This window comes from Pelobates fuscus, chromosome 4 (genome assembly GCF_036172605.1).
Source record: "Pelobates fuscus isolate aPelFus1 chromosome 4, aPelFus1.pri, whole genome shotgun sequence".
Classification (NCBI taxonomy): Eukaryota; Metazoa; Chordata; class Amphibia; order Anura; family Pelobatidae; genus Pelobates; species Pelobates fuscus.
Window position 1 is genome coordinate 290,845,841 of NC_086320.1, and position 27,109 is coordinate 290,872,949.

Here is a 27,109-nt window from a genome sequence, read left to right on the forward strand (position 1 = left end):
ACAAATCAATCAAAATAATGATGGATTTAACAGTCACTTTAAACAACACCTTGATCAATATCCCTCATTGTCAGTAATACATACAAATCTTGCAAAACCTAAGTATGGGCTTTTTGGCATTATTCACTTTTATTTAAGTGTAGTCAGTTTTTTCTGTGCAGTGCAATATCTATGGAAAATGTGATTTCCTTCTAACACTTTCTTCGGATTTCTCGCACAAAAGAAATGGATTACATGCAAAAAGCAGCGATGTCCTCCACTGACCTCCAACACACAATCTCCTACGGTACAGAACTGTAAGAAAAGTTAAGAACAAGCATCTTTACCGTTGCCTGCAGTAATAACACTGTAATTATTCATTCTCACTGCCTCTGCTGATTACTCTATGCAGTCTTGTTCTTGACCCATTTCTTTTACCACTGTGCCCAGAGAGAGTGTCATGTTGTACATTCTCACTGCCTTTACAAATTACAAATTTGTTCTTGACTGCATTTTTTGTGAGAATGCAACATTGCCAAAATTCATCATTTCTTTCACGCAAATCAAAATATTATGTTAAGTCCTTGCTACCTATGTGTGCGAGCACTTAGGGTAGACAGATGTATATAAGCCAGTCCCGTCTTGAATATGTAGTAAGAGCCAACCCCAGTTCTGGCAAGTCTCCTTGTTATATACACATTAATGGAGTCTGGTGTCAAAGGGTGTAAACTTGCATACCAGAGCACAGTGGTTGGTTGGCTTCAAAGCCAACCAATCACAGTGTTCTTACTCAGTATGCAAGGTGCAGAGACCCATATATAGACCTTTCCGTCTTGAATGCTCAGTCTGTGTGGAGCGCTCCAGTCATACAGCGCTGCATTTTTAAAAATGTTTTTTTGCAATTCAGGTATTTTTTTTATTATTATTTATTTCATCGCATCAAGATGTAATTGATTTATTTGGCCATTTTGATGACCAAAGAAAGAAGATTTCAGAAGTAAGATCTTTAATTAATACTTAGACAGGTAACTCCTTAGGGGCCAAGAGACTAGGACTCTTTAAAGACATTAAAGAGCTTAACCCACTCATGAGGTTTAACCCCTTGGGGGCAGGCCCGGACTGGCCATCGGGCACACCGGGCAAATGCCCGGTGGGCCGCGGTGGCCAGGGGCCGAGGCCGGCAGGGAGATCACAGGATCTCCCCTGCCGGTCTTTGCAGGGCCGGCACTATCCGAGCGCCGGCCCTGCTGTAGTCCATGGCGGGCCGGTGGGGAGATCAAAGATCTCCCTCACCGGCCCACATACAGTATCCTGCGGCCGCCGGCTGGGGAGAGAGTGAGGGAGCCAGGAGAGGACTCGGCGGAGGTCCTACTTACAGCTCTGCCGGCTTCCTCTCGCGAGATTCGGGCCGTTGCCATGGCAACGCTCCGGGTCTCGTGAGAGTGAACTCTAGCCTCACAGGCTAGAGTTCACTCACCACTAAGACCACCAGGGATGGAAGCCAGCAGCAGGCTCCCCCCTCCCAGGCATAAGGTAAGCAGGGAGGGGGGATATAGCCTTGCTCGCTCATAGGGAAGCCTGTGGTTGGACAATTTTGTCGGCTCAGAGAGCATGTGCACTCTGAGCCGGTGAAGTGAGGAAGGAAAGATATAATTATATTTATAAAATAAAAAATAAATAAAAAGGTAATGGAGGGAAGAGGGAGGTGTGAGAAAGCTTCCTCTTGCAGGTGTGATGCATGCAACAGAGAAGATTGTTGTAACTGTTGCCAGCATACAATGTACAGAATTGGCATTTTGCAGTCTGCAACAGAGTTCTTGGCTCTCAAAGTATCATTTGCCATGGGTGTAACTAGTCCCTGCAAACAAGTACAAATATCTTTCAGCTTTACAGACACCCCTAACACTCACAGCACACACACTCACACACACTGCACCCCTAACACTCACAGCACTCACACACACTGCACCCCTAACACTCACAGCACTCACACTCACACACACTGCACCCCTAACACTCACAGCACACACACTTCACCCCTGACACTCACAGCACACACCCACACACACTCTGCACCCCTAACACTCACAGCACACACACACACACACACACACACACACACTGCACCCCTAACACTCACAGCACACACACACTGCACCCCTGACACTCACAGCACACACACACACACTGCACCCCTAACACTCACAGCACACACACACACACTGCACCCCTAACACTCACAGCACACACACACACAAACACACACTGCACCCCTAACACTCACAGCACACAAACACACACACACACACTGCACCCCTAACACTCACAGCACCCTCACACACACACACTGCACCCCTGACACCCACAGCACCCTCACTCACACACACACACACACTGCACCCCTGACACTCACATCACCCTCACTCACACACACACACACACACACTGCACCCCCGACACTCACAGCACACACACACTGCGCCCCTATCAATTACAGCACCCTCACACACAGCATCCCTGACACTCACAGCACACACACACTGCACCCCTAACACTTACAGCACCCTCACACACACACACACACTGCACCCCTGACATGCACAGCACACACACACTGCACCCCTGACACTCACAACACACACACTGCACCCCGGACGCTCACAGCACCCTCACTAGCACACACATACACATACACACACACACACACACTGCACCCCTGACACTCACAGCACCCTCACTCACACACACTGCACCCCTGACACTCACAGCACCATCACACACACACACTGCACCCTGACACACACAGCACCCTCACTCACACACACTGCACCCCTGACACTCACAGCACCCTCATACACACACACACACACTGAACCCCTGACACACACAGCTTCCTCACACGCACATAGCACCCTCACGCAAACAGCACCCACTCACACACAGCACACACACACTACACCCCCACACACACACACACTGCACCCTCTTGCACACACACTACACCCCTTACACACACACACACACTGCACCCCTCTTGGACACAAACTACACCCCTTACACACACACTACACCGCTTACACACACACACACATACTGCACCCCTCTTGCACACAAACTACACCCCTTACACACACACTATACCTCTTACACACACACACACACTGCACCCCTCTTGCACACACATTACACCCCTTACACACACACAGCACCCTCACACACACTGCACAATATGCTTTTGCTTGCATTTTTGTCTCACTGCACCCCTCTTGCACACACACTACACCCCTTACACACACACACAGCACCCTTACCCACATAGCACCCTCACGCAAACACAGCACCCATCACTCACACACACACACACACACACACTACACCCCACACACACACACTGCACCCTCTTGCACACACACTACACCCCTTACACACACACACTGCACCCCTCTTGGACACAAACTACACCCCTTACACACACACACACACACTGCACCCCTCTTGCACACAAACTACACCCCTTACACACACACTACACCCCTTACACACACACACAGCACCCTCACACACACTGCACAATATGCTTTTGCTTGCATTTTTGTCTCCTGGTATCCCAACTATTGAGACACCAGAGACAAATTTCAAGCAAACACAGTGCAAGCATGTTATTGAATTTGCTTGCGCTGTGCAGAACAAATACAGGGTCTTTTTCTCATGCCAGAGCTCTTCAGCAGAGCTCTGCGCATGGTCTACCCTGGAAGAGCATTGAACCAACATGTTTACTTTGTGATGGGGCGTGCTTGTCATTGGTGATGACAAAACACACCCTATCTGGCCCGCCCCCTTTTTAGTGGGCCGCTGTAATTAAAAAATGCCCGGGCCGAATTTTCTTCCCAGTCCGGCCCTGCTTGGGGGTTAAGACTGGACATTGCGAATGTGGTGAATGAAAGTGTAGGAGTTACTCGCGGGGCATCTACCCATCAATATAGTTCTTCTTTCTCACTTCACACAGACTGGAAGAAAAGAAGAGGCTGCTCGGAAGGTATCTGCTTGTATTAATGGGGTCCTGGCAAACATCAGTAAGCATTATTTAGTTTTTTAATAAAGAGAGAGACAATTGTCTCTCAATGTGAGGGAGCCAATTGACTATCTCTAATTACATATTGCCGTATCACAGATTTATTTATTTATTTATTTTTAGTTTTAGAGCCACATGTGAAAGCATTATATAATGCTTCTTATTTTATTTTATTTTTTCAATACTCAAAGGGATAATGCTCGTAGAGCTCTAGTAGTGAGATGTTATGCCTGGTCTCATTAGGAGTAACATTTAAACCATTAAATGGTTTTTGCTTTTTTTTTTTGCAAGTGAATCACAAATTATTTGTCGTTTTATGGATTCTTATTTAGTGCCTGCACTTCATTTTGAGTCTACTACAAATTGGATTTTCACTGGCTATTAAATAGCATTTTTGTGTAACCTTGCTGTGGTGCCAATTATAACAACGTCAGGCTCTAGTGAACTAAGGATCCAAACGAATAAGCTTTGCAAATGATTCAATGCCGTCAGAAAAACTTTCAAAATTATTTATCTACAAAATCTTCAAATACATTAATATTGCTTTCTGTAAATAAATCAGAGAATATGAGAAATCTCAGAACTCGATAGCTTGCCCTTTGGTAAATCACCTCCCAGGTCTCAAAATAGTTTTTGCTCACTTGTGCTATTACATAGAGAACATATTCCAAGGTGTATCAGACTGATCCCATTAGCTTTGCAAATGAGTCAACATTGTTAGAAAAACCTTCCATGATGATTTCTCTACAAAATCCCCATGTACGTTAATAGTGAGTTTTGAAAATAAATCATTTGGAACATTTTTTCTAAAATTATTGAGTTATTTGGAAAGCTTATTAACATTGAGACCTAAGCTGGATAAATGTAGATTATAAATTGTTGTTATGATTATTATTTCTAAATATACCGTATATTTGCTATTACGTAGTTATTGACCTATATTATCTGTATGGATAACGTACATAGTTGTATCTTAAAATCCACTTTTTTACAGATAGTCTTTATTTTCCTTTGCATATAGTCTAACACCAATAAAACCAAAAAGGGGACATGGTCTGATAGCAGAGAGCTTATTAAATATATTTTTTTATGAAAAAGACAATTTAACAAAATAACTTGGGGTACACAAATTCTTCAATTAAACTTTGACTGAGTTATCAACCGTCCTAAGTGAAATGTCTCCTGAATTTTACTGAATATGGATATTGTGTCTGCTTACCATATACTCTTTACAATATGGGATTTACACCAGCTTTTTCTTTTCACCTATTATCAATCCTGTTTTGGGGGACGGGGAGGGGGGTTATATTTTTTATTTGGCTTGCAACGCCCATTGATCCTATAGAAATTACAACATACTTTAAGCACAATTTATGCTTAAATATGTGTAGCCGTTAAGATTTTCCTTATGTACAGCGCTATTTTATATAGATCGTAGTTCAAATAACATCATAACACACCACATATTATGCACAAACTAATAAGTGAACAACAAACAGAGAAACAAACTGTTTAAAATGAATACAGGTACTTTACAAAATTGTAAATTCATAGGTTTACTGACCATGGCAAAAAGTTAACTCATATATGGGATCGCTGGTCACAACCTAAGTAATTTCCATTCCACCTTAAATGCATGAAGATACCCTCGAGCTTTTAAATCAAATAGGATTGCAGAAGCATCATTTCATTGTCATTTGAGATATACCCTCTAAAAAAAAATTGTTTCAGTAGTGCATTTCGTATAATTTTATTTTTGATTTTTTAAATCTTTCAGTCAAGAGCAGCATTTTCAAATTATTGTTGAACGTTTACAATGAAAGAATATTTCAAAAAATGCAAACTGGCAAATTAAAAGCAAATCTAGATACTGGACGTGACCACCATAAAGAACAGTCACTGGGCGCTCCTGAGACACAAATTAAGCTTTGCCTCATGGTGACTACATTGTAAGCCATATTTTATCAACGGGGACAAGTTGTTCATCATGGATTGAAACTTCAATTGTGCAGGAGCAGAACTAGCTGACTGTACAGAGCTGACCTGAAAGTAGACCTGGCTGACTATATGTATGGCAGTGGTGAGTGAATGCTTAGAGACATCAGGGCTATTTCTTGAATACAACAAATTGCCATACTTCTCCCCCTCCCTTGGTCAGCACAGTAATCTTGGCCCAACTCAGCTAACTTTATCCGCAGAGGCCTAAAGTAATCAGGGCAGCTGTCTGCAATGATATGGAGACCAATATGTCCTACACTTTACACTTAACTGGAAATGGAGAGTAGGTGTGAAGTCATCCATATGTATGTCTTTGAAGGGGGAGGGAGGAGGGCACTTCAAAGACAAGGTAATTGAAGAGTTCTATCAAAGGATAAAATAGCAATCATCCAATGGCACACTGACAGCTGTCCACTCCCCTGTGACCAGCTTGCAAAGACAAATGACTTAGCCCCAGATGAAGACACATAGTAGGTTCTGAAAAATGCATTGGGGGAGGGTGGGGAATAAATTGAGAACATAACATTATTTTTTCTTTTTTTTTTTATTCTTTATTTTAATTTTCAAAAAGAATAAGTACAATGTGTGCATGAAATACAAATTTGTAGGAGTAGTTCATCAAACAGTGGAATAGACAAATGTTATACCATGGGGAGGTATCCCTACCCAACATTTTGAAAGTCTTTAGGAAATTCAAAGCTGTATAAATTTCTAAATCCTACATACTGAACCAGAGATAGTGCCATCCCGCTCTGCCTGAGTTATACATTCCAATGGGCAGACCAGACGATACAATACTTATTCAAAGAGAATTTTGCCCACTTGCTGACTAAATTTTGCGTGGAAATGGCAGAATGATCCAATCCACACATCTCCTGGTTGGGCAGGATCCAGGTCACAAAAAGGAATTTCCTTCCCCGTCTCCTGTACCTGCTACAAGCTATCCTGATGAAAATCCCAAAATCTTTCTTTATCGCCCTTAAATCGGCCATGGGAGGCTATGTGTGCAACAGGAAAAGGCAGAGAGTTAAGTTTAAAACACTTAAGCAGCCTAAAGAACAAGGAGGCCTAGCTATGCCAGACTCCTACATTTATTACACATCATTCCATCTCCAAAGAGTGGTTGAATGGCCCAAAACCAATGTACACAAGCTCTGGAAGGGGTAAAGGGGAGGCAAGTAGAGGGGACGCAGGCCAGTAGTCTTGCCATGGTGACCTGGATGGGTGGAGGGAGGTGGTGGAGACAGCTCCACATACACATGCAGCACTTTAAATGTGTGGTGTAGGATGTCTAGGAGATGTGGCCTTTCACCATACCCATCCCCCTTCACTCCCTGACATACAATGAAGACTTCCCACCTGGTCTTGACCCTAAAATCATTATGGACATGCTCAAAACCCTGAAACCCAGACTACACTATCTTCAAATCTAGATGGGCTGTAGAACACTACTGGACCTACTGGGCACTAACTCTACCTTCCTACAGAGCACCAAGTACAAACAACTTCTTAGCTTTGTCAACGTTCAATAAACTGTACGTGGACTCAGATCCTTTGCCTCATGGGTTGTTGTTTCTATATTCCATGTTGCAAGGGGAAATCAGGACAGTAAAACCGACATTCATGGGGAAATGGGAATCCGATCTAGGCAGGACTTTCACTGATAAGGAAAGGGAAAAGATGTGCTACCTCACGCACCAGTGTTCGGTTTTTAGAAAAACACAGGAAACAGCCCATAAAATACTGATAAACTGGCACTGCCCTACTTCATGCCACCAACCCACCCCAATCTATGTTGGAGCTGTGAGACATAGATGTGGGACAGAGGATCCACACTACACATATGGTGGGATTGTGAGGCAATCCACCCATTTTGGAAAGGGATACACGGCATGCTAGAGACTTTCTCCGACAATCCCCCCTCCCATGTGACCCAGATGCAATGCTCCTACACTACACAGCTACACCTAGGCCCAGTTACATGAAGTTGATTACCATAAGAAGTCTGAACATAGCAAAATAAGTTATTCCAAAATACTGGACGCAGGTGATAACCCCTCTGCTTAAAGAGTGGCTCACCCAGATGGAGGAACTCAGGGCGATAGAGGACCTGAATATGGCTGCTGCTAGTTCCTCACATACATATAGGGAGATATGGACACACTGATAATTGACAATTGATGAGGCTGACTTTACTCTTCGACTTAGGTACTCAGCAGACTAGACCGATGTAGGGCTTTTAGAACTGCATCATACACTTCTATATACAGAGCTCCCTCTCTCCCCTGCCCCCCTTTCCTTTTCATTTTCTTCTTTCTTCCCCCAACAAAGCACCCTAACAAAAGTAAATTTGCATCTCATGACCCAGGGGAGAGATTCTGGTCCAAAGATATACCAAATCACTATATGTTTTATGTATCAGAAAACCTAGCTATCTGCTTTAGGTCTATGCTAAATGGGTTGGATAACACAGGCCCTGCGACTCACTGGCTGTGAGTCCAGCAAAGGAAATGTGACATTAATAGTTGAATGGGACCTGCACATCTCTGTTATACGTTATAATGTTTTAACCTATATCAGAAGTTTTGACACACATATGTCCTAATGATATACTTTATATAAACATAAAAATCTGATAAACAAATATTTACCCAACAAAAGTAATACTGTGGATCATAATTCAAGTAAACCATTTTTGGTTTTAATGTTATATTAGCTCTTGAGCTGGGTTCCCAGATTGATGTTCATAATGATCGTTATCCTGCCAAACCACACAAAATATTTAATGTAGTGATAGGAAGTGACAAGTTTGTTATCACATAGATGGTGAACAGCAGGGAAGTGATATGTTTCATCAGCAAGGTAATTTGTTAACGGTAGTAGTTGGTCACTTTGAGAAGTCCAGAAATTTGTTTCAGTGTACTAACTAGGTTTTTACCAAATTTTGAGAAGCAGGGGAAGTGGGTGTAGGAATGAGAACAGAAAGTAAGAAGAAAGTATGAGAGTAAGTGTAGATATGCAGGATTGGCTAGGAGAAGGATATTCAATAATATGCAGTTTGATTGAGGCCCATGCTCCCACCCCCCACTGAGAAGTGAAGATAGGAAAGAGAGAAAAAAGTAGTAGCGTAGGCAAGGGATAACTAGGTGCTGGCACTGTGGTGTGTTTAGTGAATAATCTCTGCGAAATCTCAGGTATTTATGTGTCGGATTTGATATTTTCTACCATTGAAGGGATGTATCGCTATCTAGCCAGAGATCCCAAATCTTGTGAAATGATTTGGGGGTATTATGAGCTTGAGAAGTAAGTCTGTCCATGACAATACTGTCTTGTATCTTTTTTCTGATCACAGGACGGGAAGGAATATGCTTCATGGCCTACAACTCAACGATTGCTCTGTGAGTGGCCAGTTCTACCTTAGCAAAAATATTATTTTCAGCATCCTGTTCAGTACTGAAATTGCTTCGTCATACCGCACACAATTTTGGACACATCCACCAACAATGGAGGAAGGATACGGTATCACTGCATTGCATCCAATATGAATTGTTTTGCAGGCGATGCATAGCCGCTAGATGTTGAGGAGTGAGGTACCACCAGGATAACATTTTATAGGCTTGTTCTCTGTGTGTAACACAGATGGTAAGAGTCGCTATCACCTACAAGATATCCGACCAGTCCGTGACTTTGTCAGGGGGTCCATATCCATGCTAATATGTATGGGAGGAAGATTTGAGACGTGTGTGTTGGTAATAGCGTGTATATATCTGAAATTTGACACTTTTGAATGGGTGAACATATGCAGTCATGTTTGAAAGGCGTGAGTGGTGATGTGCCAGCTTGATGAATGGCAGAGGAAGATACCAGACTTTCAAGTCGCAAGCAGCAAAAAAAGTCAAACGTTGTAAGCGATTTATTTATTTATTTTTTCACTTATTCTTGGGCAGGTTAATTTGTTGGAGAGCTGAGTGTTTAGAAGCTCTGATACGGCCTCTCATGGAGTTCAGCAGCCTTCAATAGTGCTAAGAATCTTTTCGAAGCAGCCTAGATAATTGTAATGTAGTATTTGACTCTCTCTATATAATATAAGAGGATACCAGCACTGTATGTTATTTCTCAGCACTACAGTTTTTTATCTATTCTAGGCACTGATACAGAAAGCATCAGTGCCTAGATGCTTTTTTATATTTTTGTATTAACTTATAGACTAAGTAAAACAAGACGCTCTAATAAAGGATAGCCCTGATTTTGTAGCACAGGATTTAACTATTCAGATTGAACGTATGATATATAACTTGTTGTACTATTGTATAGTATTAGATTATGTTTTTCTTTTTAGTTAATATTTCTTAACTTTTTGTCTGTGTACATAAGGGTTTATTATCACATTATCTAACCTGTTAAGATCTGAGATGAGAGATTTTGTTTTTTTGTTTTGTTTTCCTTCCCTTGACTGCACAGTTTGTTAATTCTACTAAAGTATTTTGGATATCACCATTTTATAATGGGATTTTCTCCATGATCCTCTTTATTTAGGGTTATGTTCCTTTTATATGCACAAAACAAGTAGTATTTTGTGGTCTGCTAAGGACCAGAGGCCCTGATGATGGCCCACTCAGAAGAGTCTCACATAAACTGAGAATGATCTGATCCAGTTAGGCCACACCCAAGATAACACTTTGCCATAAGTGGGGTGAGCATGATACCACACTTCCATAAGGAATATAATTTTATCTACTGCACTTACTAACTGTGTACATTTGGGTCCTTTAAAGACCCCTTGCTTTCCTCCTACAGGCATGATTTGAACACCCTTCTCGCCACCATAACCTGGCTACACAGATCATGGTGTGGATTTAGGATTTGGTTTTGAAGTTCAGAGAGATTCTAAGCATATGCTTATGTCGTTTTGATATTAGCATTAATGTTTAAGAAAAAATTATTAGAATAAAAAGAAAAAGAAAACAACCCAGACCTTCCTGTCTCCCAAGACAGTCCTTCAATGGCTAAACAGACGTCAACATGGATTTAAGACTTGGTTCTGCCCTGTGATATGACTAGCAGCCAAACCAGAAGATGTAAAGTTTAGATAATTTCTCAGAGGTACTCTATGACATCTAATCGGACAATAGACATTAAAGCCTGGTGAGTAGAAATTATCTAGGCTTATTTTTAAAGTCTGGATAGTAGCAAATGACTTGAAATCTTAAGCCCTTGATTATATGTTCTACTATACTTAGCCTAACTCACTATTGTTGATCTTCTAATCTTCTGAAGTCCAACATCTTGCAAGTACAAAGAGATCTTAAGCAAATCCGTACTAGTTTTTTTTTTTTAAATCGTTTACAAGCAATCACAATGGCTCGCTGCCTAGGTGTTCTCTTTGACTCTGACCTCTCCTTCAAGCCTCATGTTTAATCTATCACCAAATCCTGTCATTTCCATCTCAAAAATATTGCGCACATCCGCCCCTACTTAACGCCAGATGCGACTAAGGTGTTGGTACATTCCACTGTCCTTTCTCGCCTTGACTATTGTAATCCGCTTCTCAGTGGTCTTACATGCTCCCAACTTGCGCTGTTATAGTCCATAATAAATGCAGCGGCGAGGCTCATCTTCCTGTCCACCCGCACCTCCCATGCCTTACCCTTCTGTCAGTCCCTACATTGGCTTCCTATAAAATATAGAGCTTAATTTAAAATTCTGGTTCTTGCTTTCAAATCTCTACATAATGCTGCTCCCACCTATCTATCCTCCCTTATACACAAGTATGTCCCGTCTAGGCCCTTACAATCCGCTGAAGACTTACGTCTACCTTCTGTCCGTACTTCCACCTCTGATGCTCGCCTTCAAGATTTCTCGAGGGCTGCACCATTCCTGTGGAACTCACTTCCCTCCTCCGTTAGATGCTCACCCAGTCTGCACTCCTTCAGAAAATCGTTGAAAACTCACTTCTTCATAAAAGCGTATCAATTAAACTGTTAATAGCTCCCGACTGATTCCTCTTCTGCAACTGTCACTAGTCTAATACTATCCTTACTTTTTTGTGTCATTTTCCCCCATTCCCTCTAGCATGTAAGCTCATTGAGCAGGGCCCTCAACCCCTCTGTTCGTGTGTGTCTAACTTGTCTGGTTACAACTACATGTCTGTTTGTCCATCCATTGTAAAGCACTGCGGAATTTGACGGCGCTATATAAATATCATAATAATAATAATTTTGTACCATGTACAATTTGGTACCCAATTTGTACCCAAATTGTACCATGTATCATCTGCATCAATGCTTAGTGATCTGTGTAGCAAAATACAAGTAATTGATAAAAAAAAAAATTAAATACAGTGGTCTTACCAGGAGTAAAGGATTGTCCCCACAATTGAAGTAAGTTTGCTGTTTTCTTGCTTCTGTTTAGCAAGGCCAAAGTCAGCTACAAAGAGAGAAATGTGTTGTATGTGTTAGATTCAATATAATTGTTCAATTCACTTATTTCAACAGAGTATCAATTAATTCATATCTGGAAAATTACCCAGGTGTTTGTATCCTATTTTCACTTTTAAGGAAGTGCCATCTGCGTGTCCTCTACACCTTCTACTGCAATAAATTGTCATGCATTTTAATGAGCATTTCCCACAATAATAAGAGAAGAAATTCCAATCAGGACCATATTTTACTTTAACAACATGTTCTATAATATATAATGTGATAGCATGCTACAATTACTCACTTTCAAATTAGTCAGCATAATTCTACCTTGTTAGGTAAGATAAGTCTACAAAAATATGAATAATGGCACTTCTTCTAGTTATATTGCAAATGTAAAAAACAGGAAATAATTGTGTTCATGTCGAATCTGACATAAATCTTGTAGCATGGTGATGGGGAACCTTTTTCAGCCAGAGTCCCCAAACTGAAACATCAAACCAATGTGTTTATCTCAAAGTGCCAACACTGCAATTAAACCTGAAAACAGAAGGTTTTTTTTTTTGGGGGGGGGGTTTAAGTAAACCACTTTACACAACTAACTAAATTGATCAACTGCTTTTTCTTAGAAGGAAAGCACATTAAAGATATATTACAGTAATAGGTGTGCACAACTTACTATATTAGGGTGTGCACCAATGGTAATTATGCACTAAGAAAATTTCTATCTCCCCATCTCTCTCTCTCCTTCCCTCTCATGTCCAATCTCCCATTTTACCATCGCTCCCTCATATATCCATATATTCCTATCTCCTCAGTCGTCCCTCCCTCCCCCCCAATTCTCACATCTCTCCATCCTTCTCTCCCATATCCATTCTACCATCCCTCCCATACTCTTTTCAAACCTTTTCAGGGTTTCTTTGCAAATTATTTAATTTTTTATTTTCATTAGTTGTGCAGGGAATTATGTATTTTTATTTGGCCTTTTTGAAGCTGTGGAACAGACGAATTATAAGAAAGAAGAATTATGATGGTAAATGTAAGTTTGTTTTTACAGGTATTAGTATTATTGTCTCCTCCCTCACTGTTATTAGAGCGAGGGGCAATAGGTAGAGGCATCTATTTTTTTGGGGGGGGAGGCTAGAAAATGGGGACCCCTAGCCACCTGGGGTAGATATGCCATCCATATGTCAGGATCCGGACAGGGATCCAACACGCAGAGTACAAACAGGTACAGGATACGTATACCGGACCTTAGAATGGTCGGACTAACGTACGGAGAATATAGAGAATAGTCAAAGACAAGCCGAGGTCGAGGGAACGAGAAGACAGGTAAGCGAGGAACAAGCCGGGTCAAGGGTAACAGAGATAAACAGAGTAAGTCAAACAAGCCGGGTCAGAACCAAAGGGATAACAGAAATACAAGAGCACTGTGTGACTAGGCAGACTAGAACCACGACAGGGCAATGAGCAAATGGGAGAAGCAAGTTTAAATACCCTGGCTCGGAAGGGTAGACACGCCTCCGACGAGTCCTGATTAGTCTCTGAAGGATTGAGTGACAGGTCGTTCCGGGTTGGCGTCATGACGTCGGTTTCCGGACGTCATGCTAGAAAAGAAAGTGAGTCCCTCGCGGCCGGCGTTTACGTGACCGGATGGACCGCGAGGAACAGAGGAAACAGCCCGTCCGGACGGATGGACGTCTAAGTCTCTACCTCTCTCGGAGGTAGAGACTTCAGGTACCCTGACACCATACTCCCTTGTTTAATTAATAAGAGCAACCACCTGCCACATATGGGTGGGGATTAGGGGGAAACTAGGTTCTCCCCCTGAATATTATTTATTTGCACCCCCACCAGCTACTAATGGGTGGGGGCTGGGTGGGAAAACAAGGTCCTCTACCTTATATTATAATACACGAGTTTGACAGGTCCCCATGGATGCATAGTCGCAAGTGAATAATTTGCAAACTTGCATCCTGCCGGGTGCATTTGGTCATGAATTTTAACCTTCCGCATCCTAAACTTGCAAGCACGGAAAGCACTGATTTTAATCAAGATATCAAATGCGCCCAGGCAATTGATGCAGATTCTCTCGACCTAACCAAATTTCAACCCTATTCGGCTTTAGTAAATATGAGTATTCCCATTCTCAGTATTTAGTAATAACAGAGTTTAGCGAATAACCCTGAATATTTCTATTTTTCCTCCTTATCTGCCCTGGCTTTGCTTTGATTGTGATGTAATTTTTTTACATTTTTAATAGAAATTTAAAAGAAAATGGAGCAACCGACGAAAAAGGTTAACACCATAGCTGATTTTCAATGTTTGATTCAATGGTATATTTTCCAGAGAAGTGACAGAACCTCTTTAAGCTGTAACTTGACCTCCAGAGTATGTTGATCACCCATATGGCAGAGTGAAACCACACAACTAATGAGTCGGCCATGTACAGTCAGTTATAATTTTTCTTCATAGTGATAGATACCTATGTGATCCATGCTATGGATCCATCCATCCATACTATTGTGTGGACGGGTAATGACACATTGACATTTATACTGAGATTAATTTACACTGTCTTTTATGAAATCAACCACATCCTGCTCAGATCATATACCATGCTATCATGCTTGTCTGGAAGGTAACACTCCTTGATAGCATTGTACATCGCATTTAGTGGCAGCAAAGGCTGTGAAGATTAGTGATTAGTGCCTGAGACTCTCTTTTGTCAAACGCCCCACCTTTACCAATAACATGGAAACAAAGCCCAAAGTTAATGCTGTTACATCTAACAGAATTTGTGTGTCTATGCTCACTGGGTTAGATCATCAAACCATGGGACCATAGAGCCACGGGATAGTCAACTTTAACATTAATAGGCACAAGCATAAAAAGATCATGTCTCTTTGCATAAACCCCAGCTGGTCAAACGTTGGCCATACAGTATATCGCTTGTGATGGCAGAGACACACTTAAAAACAGAGAAACAGAAAAATATGGTTGAATAAGCAATTTAAAATATATATATATTTTGGTGACCACACCGAAATACGACTGAGTGGAGCACTAACAAATAAAGCAACTTACTCATATGTACACTTGGGGTTACTGTTAAACATGCAACAAAACATAAGAATATACAAATAATAGTGTAATACTACATACAAAATTAAACAAAATTTGAACTATTTAGTGAGCTATACAATTCATATGAGGTGGAGCCTATGTAGATTGGTTTTGATTTTAAATGCTTTTGTGCCTTTAAGGTGGTACACAACCTTGCTCAGTGTCTCCCTCAGAAAAAAACAGAAAATAAGAACCACTGGTGCAGTATGGAAAGCAGTCATGAAGCCATAGATTATTCTGGTATATTTTTTCCCTGCTCACCTGCTCTCGATCCTTTAACAGCCTTACTCCATTTAGTAACAGCGTAGTGTCAATAACCGCGACACCTCCCTTCTCAGTAGATGAGCACAGCTCAAATTTATGAAACCAGGATATTGCAGGCCCATCACTGTAATATTACTCATTTATTGGTAAAAAAAAATTTACTTTACATACTGTAGGTAAGAAACTATTAAAAAGGAAAATTATGTATAATCCTCCCTAAATGCAATAAAAATATAAATATGCTTGGCCCTGAGATTTGGACAAAATTATGATACCTGTAGGTACAGATGTTTCAAGAGTCTCCTACACACAGCTTCCAAATGTAAGTTAAGCTAAATCTTAGTTTATCGATGCTGCATATGAATGCAGTGGGCAGGGTTGGATTTGCAATTAGGCAGAGCAGGCACCTGCTTACAGGCACATGTCCACTAAGGAGCACCTGTTTTTAGCAATTATAATGTACCTCCCTGGAGGTTAAGCAGGCTGATGGAGAGAGATAAGTACCAGGAACCTTGGCCAGTGTTCTCTGTAGTCCAATAAGCCTCCTATGGTTGATAGTAGAACTGCAAGAACAGGGCAGCACAAAACCAGGATACACCACTGGTGATACCTCTGCAACAACCTATTCCTAATGCATATGAGAGAATGAGACACCTCAGTGTGATGAAATAGGAAAAGCATAGAATAGATTGGTTGGGCAACTTGGTATTTTCTGACAGACATGAGAGCTGGCTGCTGACCATGACCAGGAGACAGCATAGTCAGAGAGACTGTGTGAGTGTATGATATTCTACATCTGATTTGTGACTATTACTCAATGTTGGTGCAAAGCAAGTGCCTGCACCCAAGGCAATGGGTAACTTCTATGTGCCCCTGCAAATTATGGAGCATATGGCATGTGCCCTTTATACCCTGTAGTAAAGACACCCCTGGCTTGAGTGCAGCATTCAGAGTGTGAGTTCACAGTGTAAGTGTAAAACACAGTTGGTGAGAATATATTAATAAGTGTTAGTATCCACTAGAATTTATGCAAAAAATGTAATACTGACACAAATAACCTTACTTCTGCATTTCCAAGGAAGTGCCCCTGAAACAAAGGCACCACTAGGCAGATGCCTAATCTGCCTACTGAGAAATCTGGAACAGATGACTTAAATGCAACAGAGTTTAAAACAGCATAGTTTTAAACGGCTCATCCGTTCCGCACATCATACTGAAATGTTTTTTTCAATGTGAAAAAAATGAAAGGCTCCCATTGTACATCACAGGGTTACATCATATATGCGTATTGTATCTGCAAAGCTCAATAAATAGTCATATTGCTATAAGCCATGTAATTACAGATAGTCCATTGTTATCCCCTTTATTATTGTTAACAATAACCCTAATTTATAAGGTGTCCTATGGTGCCCATTACAATAGAGCCATGCAGAAAATAATAAAATATGCATAGACAAAGGAGCATCAAAGGCAGATAAATATTTAAAACAGGATTTAGAAAGCACAACAAGGCAACTGATTTACAATAGAATTGAAGTGATTGTTTTATTCAAAGTATTACAGAGAACACAAAGTAAAGTTTTCACCTCGTCGCTCCAGGTCATAAAATAAAAGGATCGTGATGGATGTAGAGTACACCTGTTTCTTTAGTTTTGCTTGAATTAAGCATAATAGGTTACATGTCCTATTTAAACAAATAGATATTGGGTCAGGGCTATATGATCAAATAGAAGCTAAAGCGGATATAAATATTGGTATCATATTGAACAGTATCTTGCTCATGCCAATGTGAGTATTTTATTTCTTCACAATTTACCTGTTTTACAATATATACAGAGAGCACTATATTTGGCTTTTATCTCTCTACATACCGAGGAGCTCTTCCGATTACCAACACCTATATCCTACCAGTGGGGGATCGACGCCACTGAATGCCAGATATACTTGAGCTAGTCTATGATCCTCAATAGGTGAGTGGATTACCTCCCTGTTGTGTATTTGTAACTCATTTACTTGTAAGTTCGCAATTTGCACTATTGGAGTACTTTTTTCTTTTTATGTCCACATATCCAAATATGAGTCAAGACGACTTCAGTACCTGAAGATCCAGTACCGTATTGGACTTACAACCTATTCAAGTATCTACAGGTCAACTGGACCCTATAGCAGCCTACTAAGTATTAGGACTATTAGAAAATATTTTTTGCCTTATTCATTATATGTGAGTATATTACCACTACATATTATTTTTCTGTTACTGTAGCGTGACCTATTTTCAATTACATGTCCTATTTATCTGAACATTTAGCTTTTTAGCTGCCCAGCCCCATATGTGCATGCCCCTCCACCTTACCACTCACCTAGCATCCCACATATATTCAAAAATACACAGCTACATAGGCAAACACGTACAATATAATGACAGAAATATTGTGAAGCACGTGTTAATTATAGAATTCAGGTGGTTCTATTAGACCCATTGCCACTGGTTTATAAAATCAAGAACCTAGCCATGCAGTCTGTATTTACAAACATTTGTCGAAAAAAATGGCTCTTTCTGAGGAGCTCAGTAAATTCAGGCGTGATAGGATGCCACCTTTGCAATAAGTCAGTTTGTGACATTTTATCCCTGCTAGATATTCCACAGTCAACTGTAAGCAGTATAATTGGAAAGTGGAATAGTTTAAGAACAGCAGCAGCACGGCTATAGAGCAGAAGACCATGTACAGTCACAGAGCTGGGTCACCGAGTGCTAAGGCGCATGGTGCGTAAAAGTTGCCAACACTCTGTTGATTCCAAAGCTGAAGAGTTCCAAACTTCCACTGGCATTAATATCAGCACAAAAACTGTGGAATGGGTTTCCACAGCCGAGCAGCTTCATGCGTGCCTCACATGACCAAGTACAATGCCAAGCATTGACTCAAGTGGTGTAAAGAACACAGTCACTGGACTCTAGAGCAGTCGAGGCATGTTCTATGGAGTGAAGAATTATGTTTCTCTGTTTGGCAGTCTGATGGGTTAGTCCTGGATTTGCGGATGCCAGGAAAATTGTTTCCTGCATGCATTGTGCCAACTGTAAAGTTTGGTGGAGGAGGGATAATGTTATGGGGCTGATTTTCAGGAGTTAGGGTAGGCCCCTTACCTCCAGTGAAAGGAAATCTTAATGCTTCAGCAAACCAAAGATATTTTGGACAATCACATGTTTCCAACTTTGTGGGAACAGTTTGGGGAAGGCTCTTTTCTATTCCAGTATGACTGTGCCCCAGTGCACAAAGCAAGGTCTATAAAGACATGGTTGGATGAGTTTTGAAATGGTAATGTTTTGGTCAATAAGATCTATATCATTACACTATATTGACAGATTGTCTGAACTACCACTGAAGTAATAAAGATACCACTTGCAAAAAAAAAATAATAATTATGTGTCTGTTTGCATATATTGCTATGGCTATAGCATAAGTATATATTAAGTGCATGGTTAATGCATTTTACAGTAGATCATATGCCCACCCATGCCCAGTAGGTGGCATGTTAAATAAATTCACAGGTGGGCAGTAACGAGCTGGTTACTATTCAGGTGTATCACCATCATATACATTTCAAAGATTGCTGATCATTGACAAGATTAATATTGTAAAGACTTAAATAATTTTGTTAATTTAATTAACCTTCATTTAAATAAAGGAGGAAACTATCAATTTTAAGAAAATAATATTCTCATCTCCTATAATTCTAAATATCCTACAATTGATTAGCATATGTGTGTGCATATCAGCCTTTCTAAAGTGCAGCAGTGGCTGAGGCTCTGCGTGTAATTCTCTATTTGATGTCATGATGTCATAGCTTCCATGTATCACACCAAAAAAAGTCTGACATACTGGTGAAAAAAAAATGGTTTAAACATGGAGCCAGTGAAAGCAGCAGGATAAGTATTTTTAAATTGAGAAAATAAAATGAATTACAAATGTAACATTGCGCTGTAAAAGGCATACATATAAACTCAAACAATGTATACATTATATATGTTTTAAATCAAAGATGTAATATACACATTTACAAAACTAGTATTTTAAAGCATAATTCTTTGGTATTGGAATAATCCCTATTCTTCTTGTCTGAGCTGATGTGCTTCCTGAGTATTCTACAGACCAGACAGTTGGACTGTCAGACTGTTTGCGACACTGGCAGTAATGTAAAACTTTACGTATATGACATTAAATTAATACAAATATGTTTGTTAACAGAAAACAGTAAGTACTAGTTAATTCACTTTCAACTATTATTCCCACAAGTCTTATTAGCTCTCAATTTTTGGAATATACATCATTTTCTCATAATACATGATTCCCCATTTTGTTTCTTCTCTCTCATAGAAACATAGAAACATAGAATGTGACGGCAGATAAGAACCATTCGGCCCATCTAGTCTGCCCAATTTTGAAAAAATACTTTCATTAGTCCCTGGCCTTATCTTATAGTTAGGATAGCCTTATGCCTATCCCACGCATGCTTAAACTCCTTTACTGTGTTAACCTCTACCACTTCAGCTGGAAGGCTATTCCATGCATCCACTACCCTCTCTTTCTCTCTACACTGTTACCATGATCAATTCATCCCTTTTCCCATTTGTTATTTGCCAAATGAGGAGATGAGAAAATAGAGAGAGTACAATTTTGCCTCAGGTCCTACTGCTGCCAGTCCTTCTGCTGAAGATAACTGTGGACAATGCACTCATGTTGTCACGACTACTAGTGTGGTCCAGCACGCAGAAACTATGTTAACATATACATAGACAAGACAAGGAAAATAAAAGGACAGAGCGTAAACCGGACCTTAGAATGGCCGGACTAATACGCTAGAGACAGAAAATGGTCAAAGGGAAAGCCGAGGTCAAGGAAGCCAGAAAATACACAATACCGTAAAGACAAGCCAAGTCAGGGAAACCAGAATTCAGAATAACCAGGGAAAAGCCAAGATCAGGATACCAGGAAATCAGATTCACAAATATAAAGCACTCTCAGGAAACCAGGAACAGGAAACCACGACAGGGCAAGGTACTGGGGTGAGTTAGGGATTTAAATATCCCTCTCAAAGGTCTGATTGGTCAGAGAGCGGCCTCTGACCCCAGAACGTGCGTGCATCCGTATAAACTTCGGGGGCGGAGCTGAGTTTAGGCGCGACCACGCGGTCAGTGCCATTTTGGATCCGGGCGCGACGGTCGGAGGATGCGGAGAAGCGGCTGTCGGCTCGCCGGTGAGCAGGTAAGCTTGTGCCGTCGGCTAGACTGTGCCGGTCGGGCACAGCTTTACCACACGGCGAGCCGGCAACCGCAACACATGTGTATGTATTGTGAGGTCATCACATGATGTCACAGATAAGTCAATATGTGTTGGTGGCAGCAATAGACTTAACTGTTCAGTTGCTAATGAGGTTTTTCACATGCAAAATAACTTTATTTACAACAGATCATTTTATCAGTAATAGGATCTGGGAAGAGCAGTGAAAAATATGCCTGCTATTCACAAGGCCCACAAGCCTGTAAAATATTTAGCTTCCATAATTATGCAATTTTCATGGTGGAAATTGAGAGTATGAGTACAGTATTAGGACAGGACCAGCATATGGTGCTCCTCTATATCCTCTTATCTACCTGACCATAAGGTGGGGGGTAATGATAATTATTTTATACTGTATTCACACAGCTGTAACATTATCTCTTTTATTACAGGAATAAACAGAGTATAAATAGAAAACAAAACAGATAGTAAGTCATAAATGTATTTTATTGCCAAAAGTCATGCCTTGCACCCAGATCAGATAAAGTAAATGAGAAGGATCATATAACAAAATAAAATACTTGTTACATGGGGACAAGAAGGATGATGACCCCCACGCTATAGTATATGCTAATGTTAAAAAAGCAATGTTATTTATATGTGAATTTGTGAATTTGGATCATGAGGATAAAATAAAAAGAGGGGGCATTATTAATTCTGTTTTGATAGAAAATTATTTTTAATTAGTGCACGCGCTATGCTGATTTGTGTGGGTTAATGTACAAATATTAAAAGTTAGATGGAACAATCATTACTGCAACATTTTTTTCACATACTATGCATTAGCTGTAAATACTTCTGTTTATTGTATTCCCTCCATGGTATACTGCGTGCTTAAAGACCATTTTTCTTACGAGCACTTTACACTTATCTTTAACTGTACCCGTAATAATGTTAGAAGAAGTCAAGGGCACAAGTACAGATATATACAACTAAAGCCATAACCTATCCACTCTTCTTCCAATCTATACACAGCTTTTTTTTTCCTCTTGTTGACCAGCAGATAACACTTGATATACAAATGCAATAAATATATTCTACACAGTCAACAAGGACAAGCTGTGTCATGTGTTTAATAGATTTATGTTACACTTATAAACAGATTACACATTCTGTACAAAAGTGGTACAAGAGTATGTAGCCTCAAGGACATGTTAATGCAGTCGCTCCATCTAACTCTTAATTAGCTTTTTACAACTAGTTTTTCATGCCATTAGGTAAATATTTGTATTTAATGGAATGCTTATAGAATATATATATATAGATATATATATATATAAAATATAAAATGCAAAGCTACAGATTGTTTTACAACGTGTACTTAATATCCTAGCACAGATTTAAAATTACATGGAAAGTGTCACAATAGCTTTTAATTAATGCTATACTACTTGTTAGAGAGAACCATGCAATCCAGTTTATTAGATTGCAATTTATTGTTTGTCATTTTGATTACATTATTGAATAGGTGGCCAGCATGCATGTCTGTCACTTAGAATATGGACTTTTGCTAGTATAACATTAAAGGGAAAGCTTAATGTAGTTGTGCTGGTGTCTACGCCCTGTCCCTGCGGTCTTTTTGCTGTAAACACTGCCTTTTCAGAGATTATGGCACGCTAAACCTACTATCTTACAGGACGTGCTCGAGGTTTATACTATTTTTATATACCTTACAACTGGCCCCAATTTGCATTTCAGAAGATATTGTGACCATCGGTATATCTAATACTGAGTGTTAAAGATAAATGTATCCGTATCAGAATCCCCATGGTCAGTGTGTGAGTTTTGAGCGTGAAAATAAATGCCACTGATATACCAAAGAATACATCTTGTCTTGCTACATCTAAGTCATTTTAATTTGAGAAACTGAAATAAAACAAACTGTCTTATGTATACTGCATATTGTAAAATGATGATGGCACTTTTTTCCCTTCATCTTTTCTTTGTTAAGGAATATATGTTGTGCAATAAATTTTACTGTAAATATTGAAATTCAGAATTTATGGATCTAAAACTATTTAAGAAATAACATATGAGCAGTACAGTCAATTATGTCCCAGTGTGATTTAGCATTATTTAGCACATTGCAGCAGAATTGCACCAGTTTGCATCGAAAAAATTGCAAGTTGTTTTGGAAGTGTGAAATATATCTATGAAAAGAATCACTATCTATACATTTCAGAATAATTTACTGAGTTTTCTGTTCTTGAAATAAAACAGAAGAAAAAACACTATTATATGCAAAGACCAACAGCACCCCACAGTGGTAAGACAATAGAATGACAGTTTTTACATTGGATAGTGCATTAATAAATTAATAGATAGACAGGCAGGCAGACAGACAGATAGATATTTGACTAAAATATAATTAACTTAAAATTGTAATTGAAATTAGAAAGCATAACAAAAGGATTCAATGCACATCCACACTTTCTTAAATATATGATGTTAAGCACTAAACATTTTTGCTATACTATACATTAGATATATACTAATAGTAATACTCTATTTTCATCTCAATACATGGACATATTATACATATAGAGGCATTGCTGATGCAGAGTTAGACAGATGTTTGGCTTCAAGAATATAGGAAAGGTGAATTTATGGAGTGATTAGTTGTATCGCAAATGAACTAGTGGGTACAGGACTGAAATAAATATATTTATGGTTTGCCCATATTCTCGCTAAAATCCAAACAAAATTCATCAATCAAAATGTCTTTTTTTTACTCCTTCCACACATGAAGGAACTCCTGCCCCTCTAGTGTCTGCAGAGTTGCTATGATTCCTGCTCACTATTCATACAACAAGAAAATAATATTAATAGTAGCTTGTAACTGACTTAAATGTAATTGTGTTATAACTGTAGCTGATGTTAGTATACACAGTGTCCCACAACACAGTAGTATACACTTACTAACAATAGAGTTAGTAAGTAATCCTCCTTACATTACCATGGAGACTAACCTATGATGAAAAAAAATAAAGTCGATCATACTGATTTTGCACATCTTATGTTGCATATACCTTGCTGAGATTGACACTGAGGAACTGAATAGACAATCAAGGAACAGTAATGGGCACCAGCAGACCAATGATTTAGAGTATTTTAGAGTATTTTACAAACAACATGTACACGTTACAATATTGGCACTGGCAATACATGGGAACAGTGAATAAGTGTTCAAGTGGCTTAAAGTAGCTATTAATGTGCAAGCGAAACAAAAAAATATGATCTGCAGATAAGACAATGTACAGATAAAAGGACTGTGATCGAGATGAAGAGTTTGAGTTACAGCTTCTGAATACTTAGCAGTAAATGACATGATCAATAAATATTTTGGCTCTTTTATCACACCATTGCAGACAGTACAGCCATAAAAGGGGCTAGAAATTGTCAGATTTATATTTCTGGATATTTAACACACTTGCAATGTCCATCGACAAATACAGAGAAGTGATACTTTATAAAAGGCAAATGTTAAAATTAATTACAAAAATATAACCATAAAATAATGTGGCAAGTTGAATAGGGGAATAGATTAGATAGGAAGGGAGGTGTGAAGGTGTTACTAAAGAGCCTGATGGATAAGAGCTTGTATAGCACAATGCCAGATTTCAAGTGCAATAGAAAAGCATTATTTTATGTCAATACTTACTAACTGTAACTTTATCTCTTTCTCCAAGCATTATATTGTTAGGTGATAAATCTCTGTGGACAATTCTTTTTTCCTTGTGCAAATACCTCAGTGCTAAACACAGCTAAATTAAGAGAGAAACACTTTAGCCGAGATACATATGTTGGTTCTATCTTAAAACACCTTATTAAAATAACTGTTTCAACATTATGGTTTTTTAATTATTATTTTATTTATTCTGTCAAAAGAACAAAATGTAGTGAATTGAAAACCAAAATGCAAAATTTAGGCTATAGCAGATATGGGAAAAAAATCTCTAACCCATCTTTACTTACAGCCAAGCACATATTTTAGTGTAAGCCATTAAGCAAGGGGAGCAGTAAAGAGGGTTTTGCATGTAAATGTGTGTGCATGTATGTAAATAGCTGTATGTAATGGTATCTGTCTATGTATGTGACTCTATGTGTGTGTGTTTGTGTGTCTGTGTATGTACATTACTTTTTGGGTATATATGTGTGTGCTTATGTGCATCTATATGACTGTGTGTATGTGTGCATCTATGTGTATGACTGTGTATGTGTGTGAATGTGTGTTTTGTATGTATGTATGTGACTGTGTGTATTTATGCATATATTTGACTGTCAGTTTGTGTTTATATGTGGCTCTATGTGTGGTTGCTTGTCTATGTGTGCATGTGACCAGTACATAAGGAGGACAGATAAAACATAGAGCTGTCAAGAGCGCTGGCCCCAGCCTGGCTATTTTGGGCTAAATTTCCCAATGTGGTACTTCTTGGAATTTTTAATATTATGTTTACATATCCCTATAATTAAAAAATATGTATTTGTGATGTCTGAAACCTAAAATGAAATGTATCCATCCTCACATATTCACCCTGCAAGTGGGCACCTCTATCTTAGCTTATTTTCAGACCTTGTTATGAGCTCTGCCCTTGCAGTCAGCATAGAGACAAAAAGGAGAAATTAAACAAAGTTTTTATTTCTCCTCCTCATTTGTATTGTGCGCACTCAAAGTGACTGGACTGAAATGCATTGTGTTATAATTTGCTAAATCTTTAATATAAATTTAACAGATTTTTACAAAATGTTTAAAAAAAAAAGTTTTACAAAAGCAGATTTGTCACTTTCAGGGTCTTTGCATATTTTGCAAGGCTCCCCGTGGCGACATTTTCAGTTAGGGTTCACTGGATGTAGGGTGCAGTCAAACCTAGTTTTTACCTGCCGGAAGCTGTCCTTTGAAAACTGCCATCTTGGTCCTGGAGACTCTCTTCGGTTCCTGGCACTTTATCTGCCAGGAGCTGTGTCAGCACTGTACTCTTGTGCATGCACAAGCGTACAACACTGAGCTCTACGGGCTTTCCCGTGTGAGCCTCCATATCTCACAATGAGTGAAACAGTGCTTGAATCCCACAGCCATAACTAGTGATAGCTGCTGGGATTGGACTAAAGTTGACAGAGGATCTGTGCCTTTTGTCAACCTCAGGCATGACTGTAAGATAAAGTACTCCATACTTTGTCTTACAGAATCTTTGGATTGTGTTGGAACGTCAATGAGATTGACAGAGCTGCTTTAACACAAGATATAGGGGGTATAGGAGATGGTCAATGTTTAATTTTAAGAAACACCAAGCTCATAAACCACCTCAGCTTGCTAAAGTGCTCTGACGGCTGACTGTCTGTGCCCTTTGTCTAATTGTATAAAAATGTCAGTTTAAAGAAAAATTGGAAGTTTTATAAACCGTCTTGGTAACATCCATTGGCTGTCACCAAGTCTGATTTTTATTGGCTATCACAATGATAGTAATGATCATTCCCGTCCTAATTCAGGCAGAAGGGAGGGCTTCTCATAAAGCAGCAATGGATGATCGGGGCATTTGCTGTGTATGCTGTCTGCATCCCAATGCTTCTCTTTGGGTGGTGGGGCAAAGATTTTGAGAAAAGGTAGCATTCTCACTGGATTATAGGTAACTTCTTTTCTTAGGAAACTTGAGGGAGGGCTGAATTTGATAATGAGCTTTCCAGAGCGGCAAGTTTCCCTTTAATCCAGATTAGAAGATAGAAGAATATATTGTAAAATGTGAATGTGAGCATGTTTTTCAGAACATGTATTTTAAACACATCTTTGTGTGACTGTTTTAGGATGGCCTTGTTATTTCCCAAAATGAAAGTTAAGTGGAAGTACATATAATTAGTGCTAAAATATATTTTCCCATAACTGGTAATTGACAATCACATTTTGTTCATTTTAGAATTAC

General features: G+C 39.5%; 2 protein-coding genes across 2 annotated transcripts in view; both read right to left on the minus strand.

Annotated features, from left to right (window-relative positions):
• The window catches only part of SLC4A7 (solute carrier family 4 member 7), a 551,990-nt gene that overhangs the window by 268,196 nt on the left and 256,685 nt on the right, over positions 1 to 27,109 (minus strand). The window lies entirely within an intron of this gene.
• The window catches only part of NEK10 (NIMA related kinase 10), a 194,354-nt gene that overhangs the window by 77,829 nt on the left and 89,416 nt on the right, over positions 1 to 27,109 (minus strand). The window contains exons 22-23 of the mRNA XM_063452208.1: positions 24,856 to 24,958; positions 12,400 to 12,475 (exon numbers count right to left, since the gene is read on the minus strand). Coding sequence (XP_063308278.1) covers positions 12,400 to 12,475; positions 24,856 to 24,958 — 179 coding nt within the window. The remainder of the gene's footprint in view (positions 1 to 12,399; positions 12,476 to 24,855; positions 24,959 to 27,109) is intronic.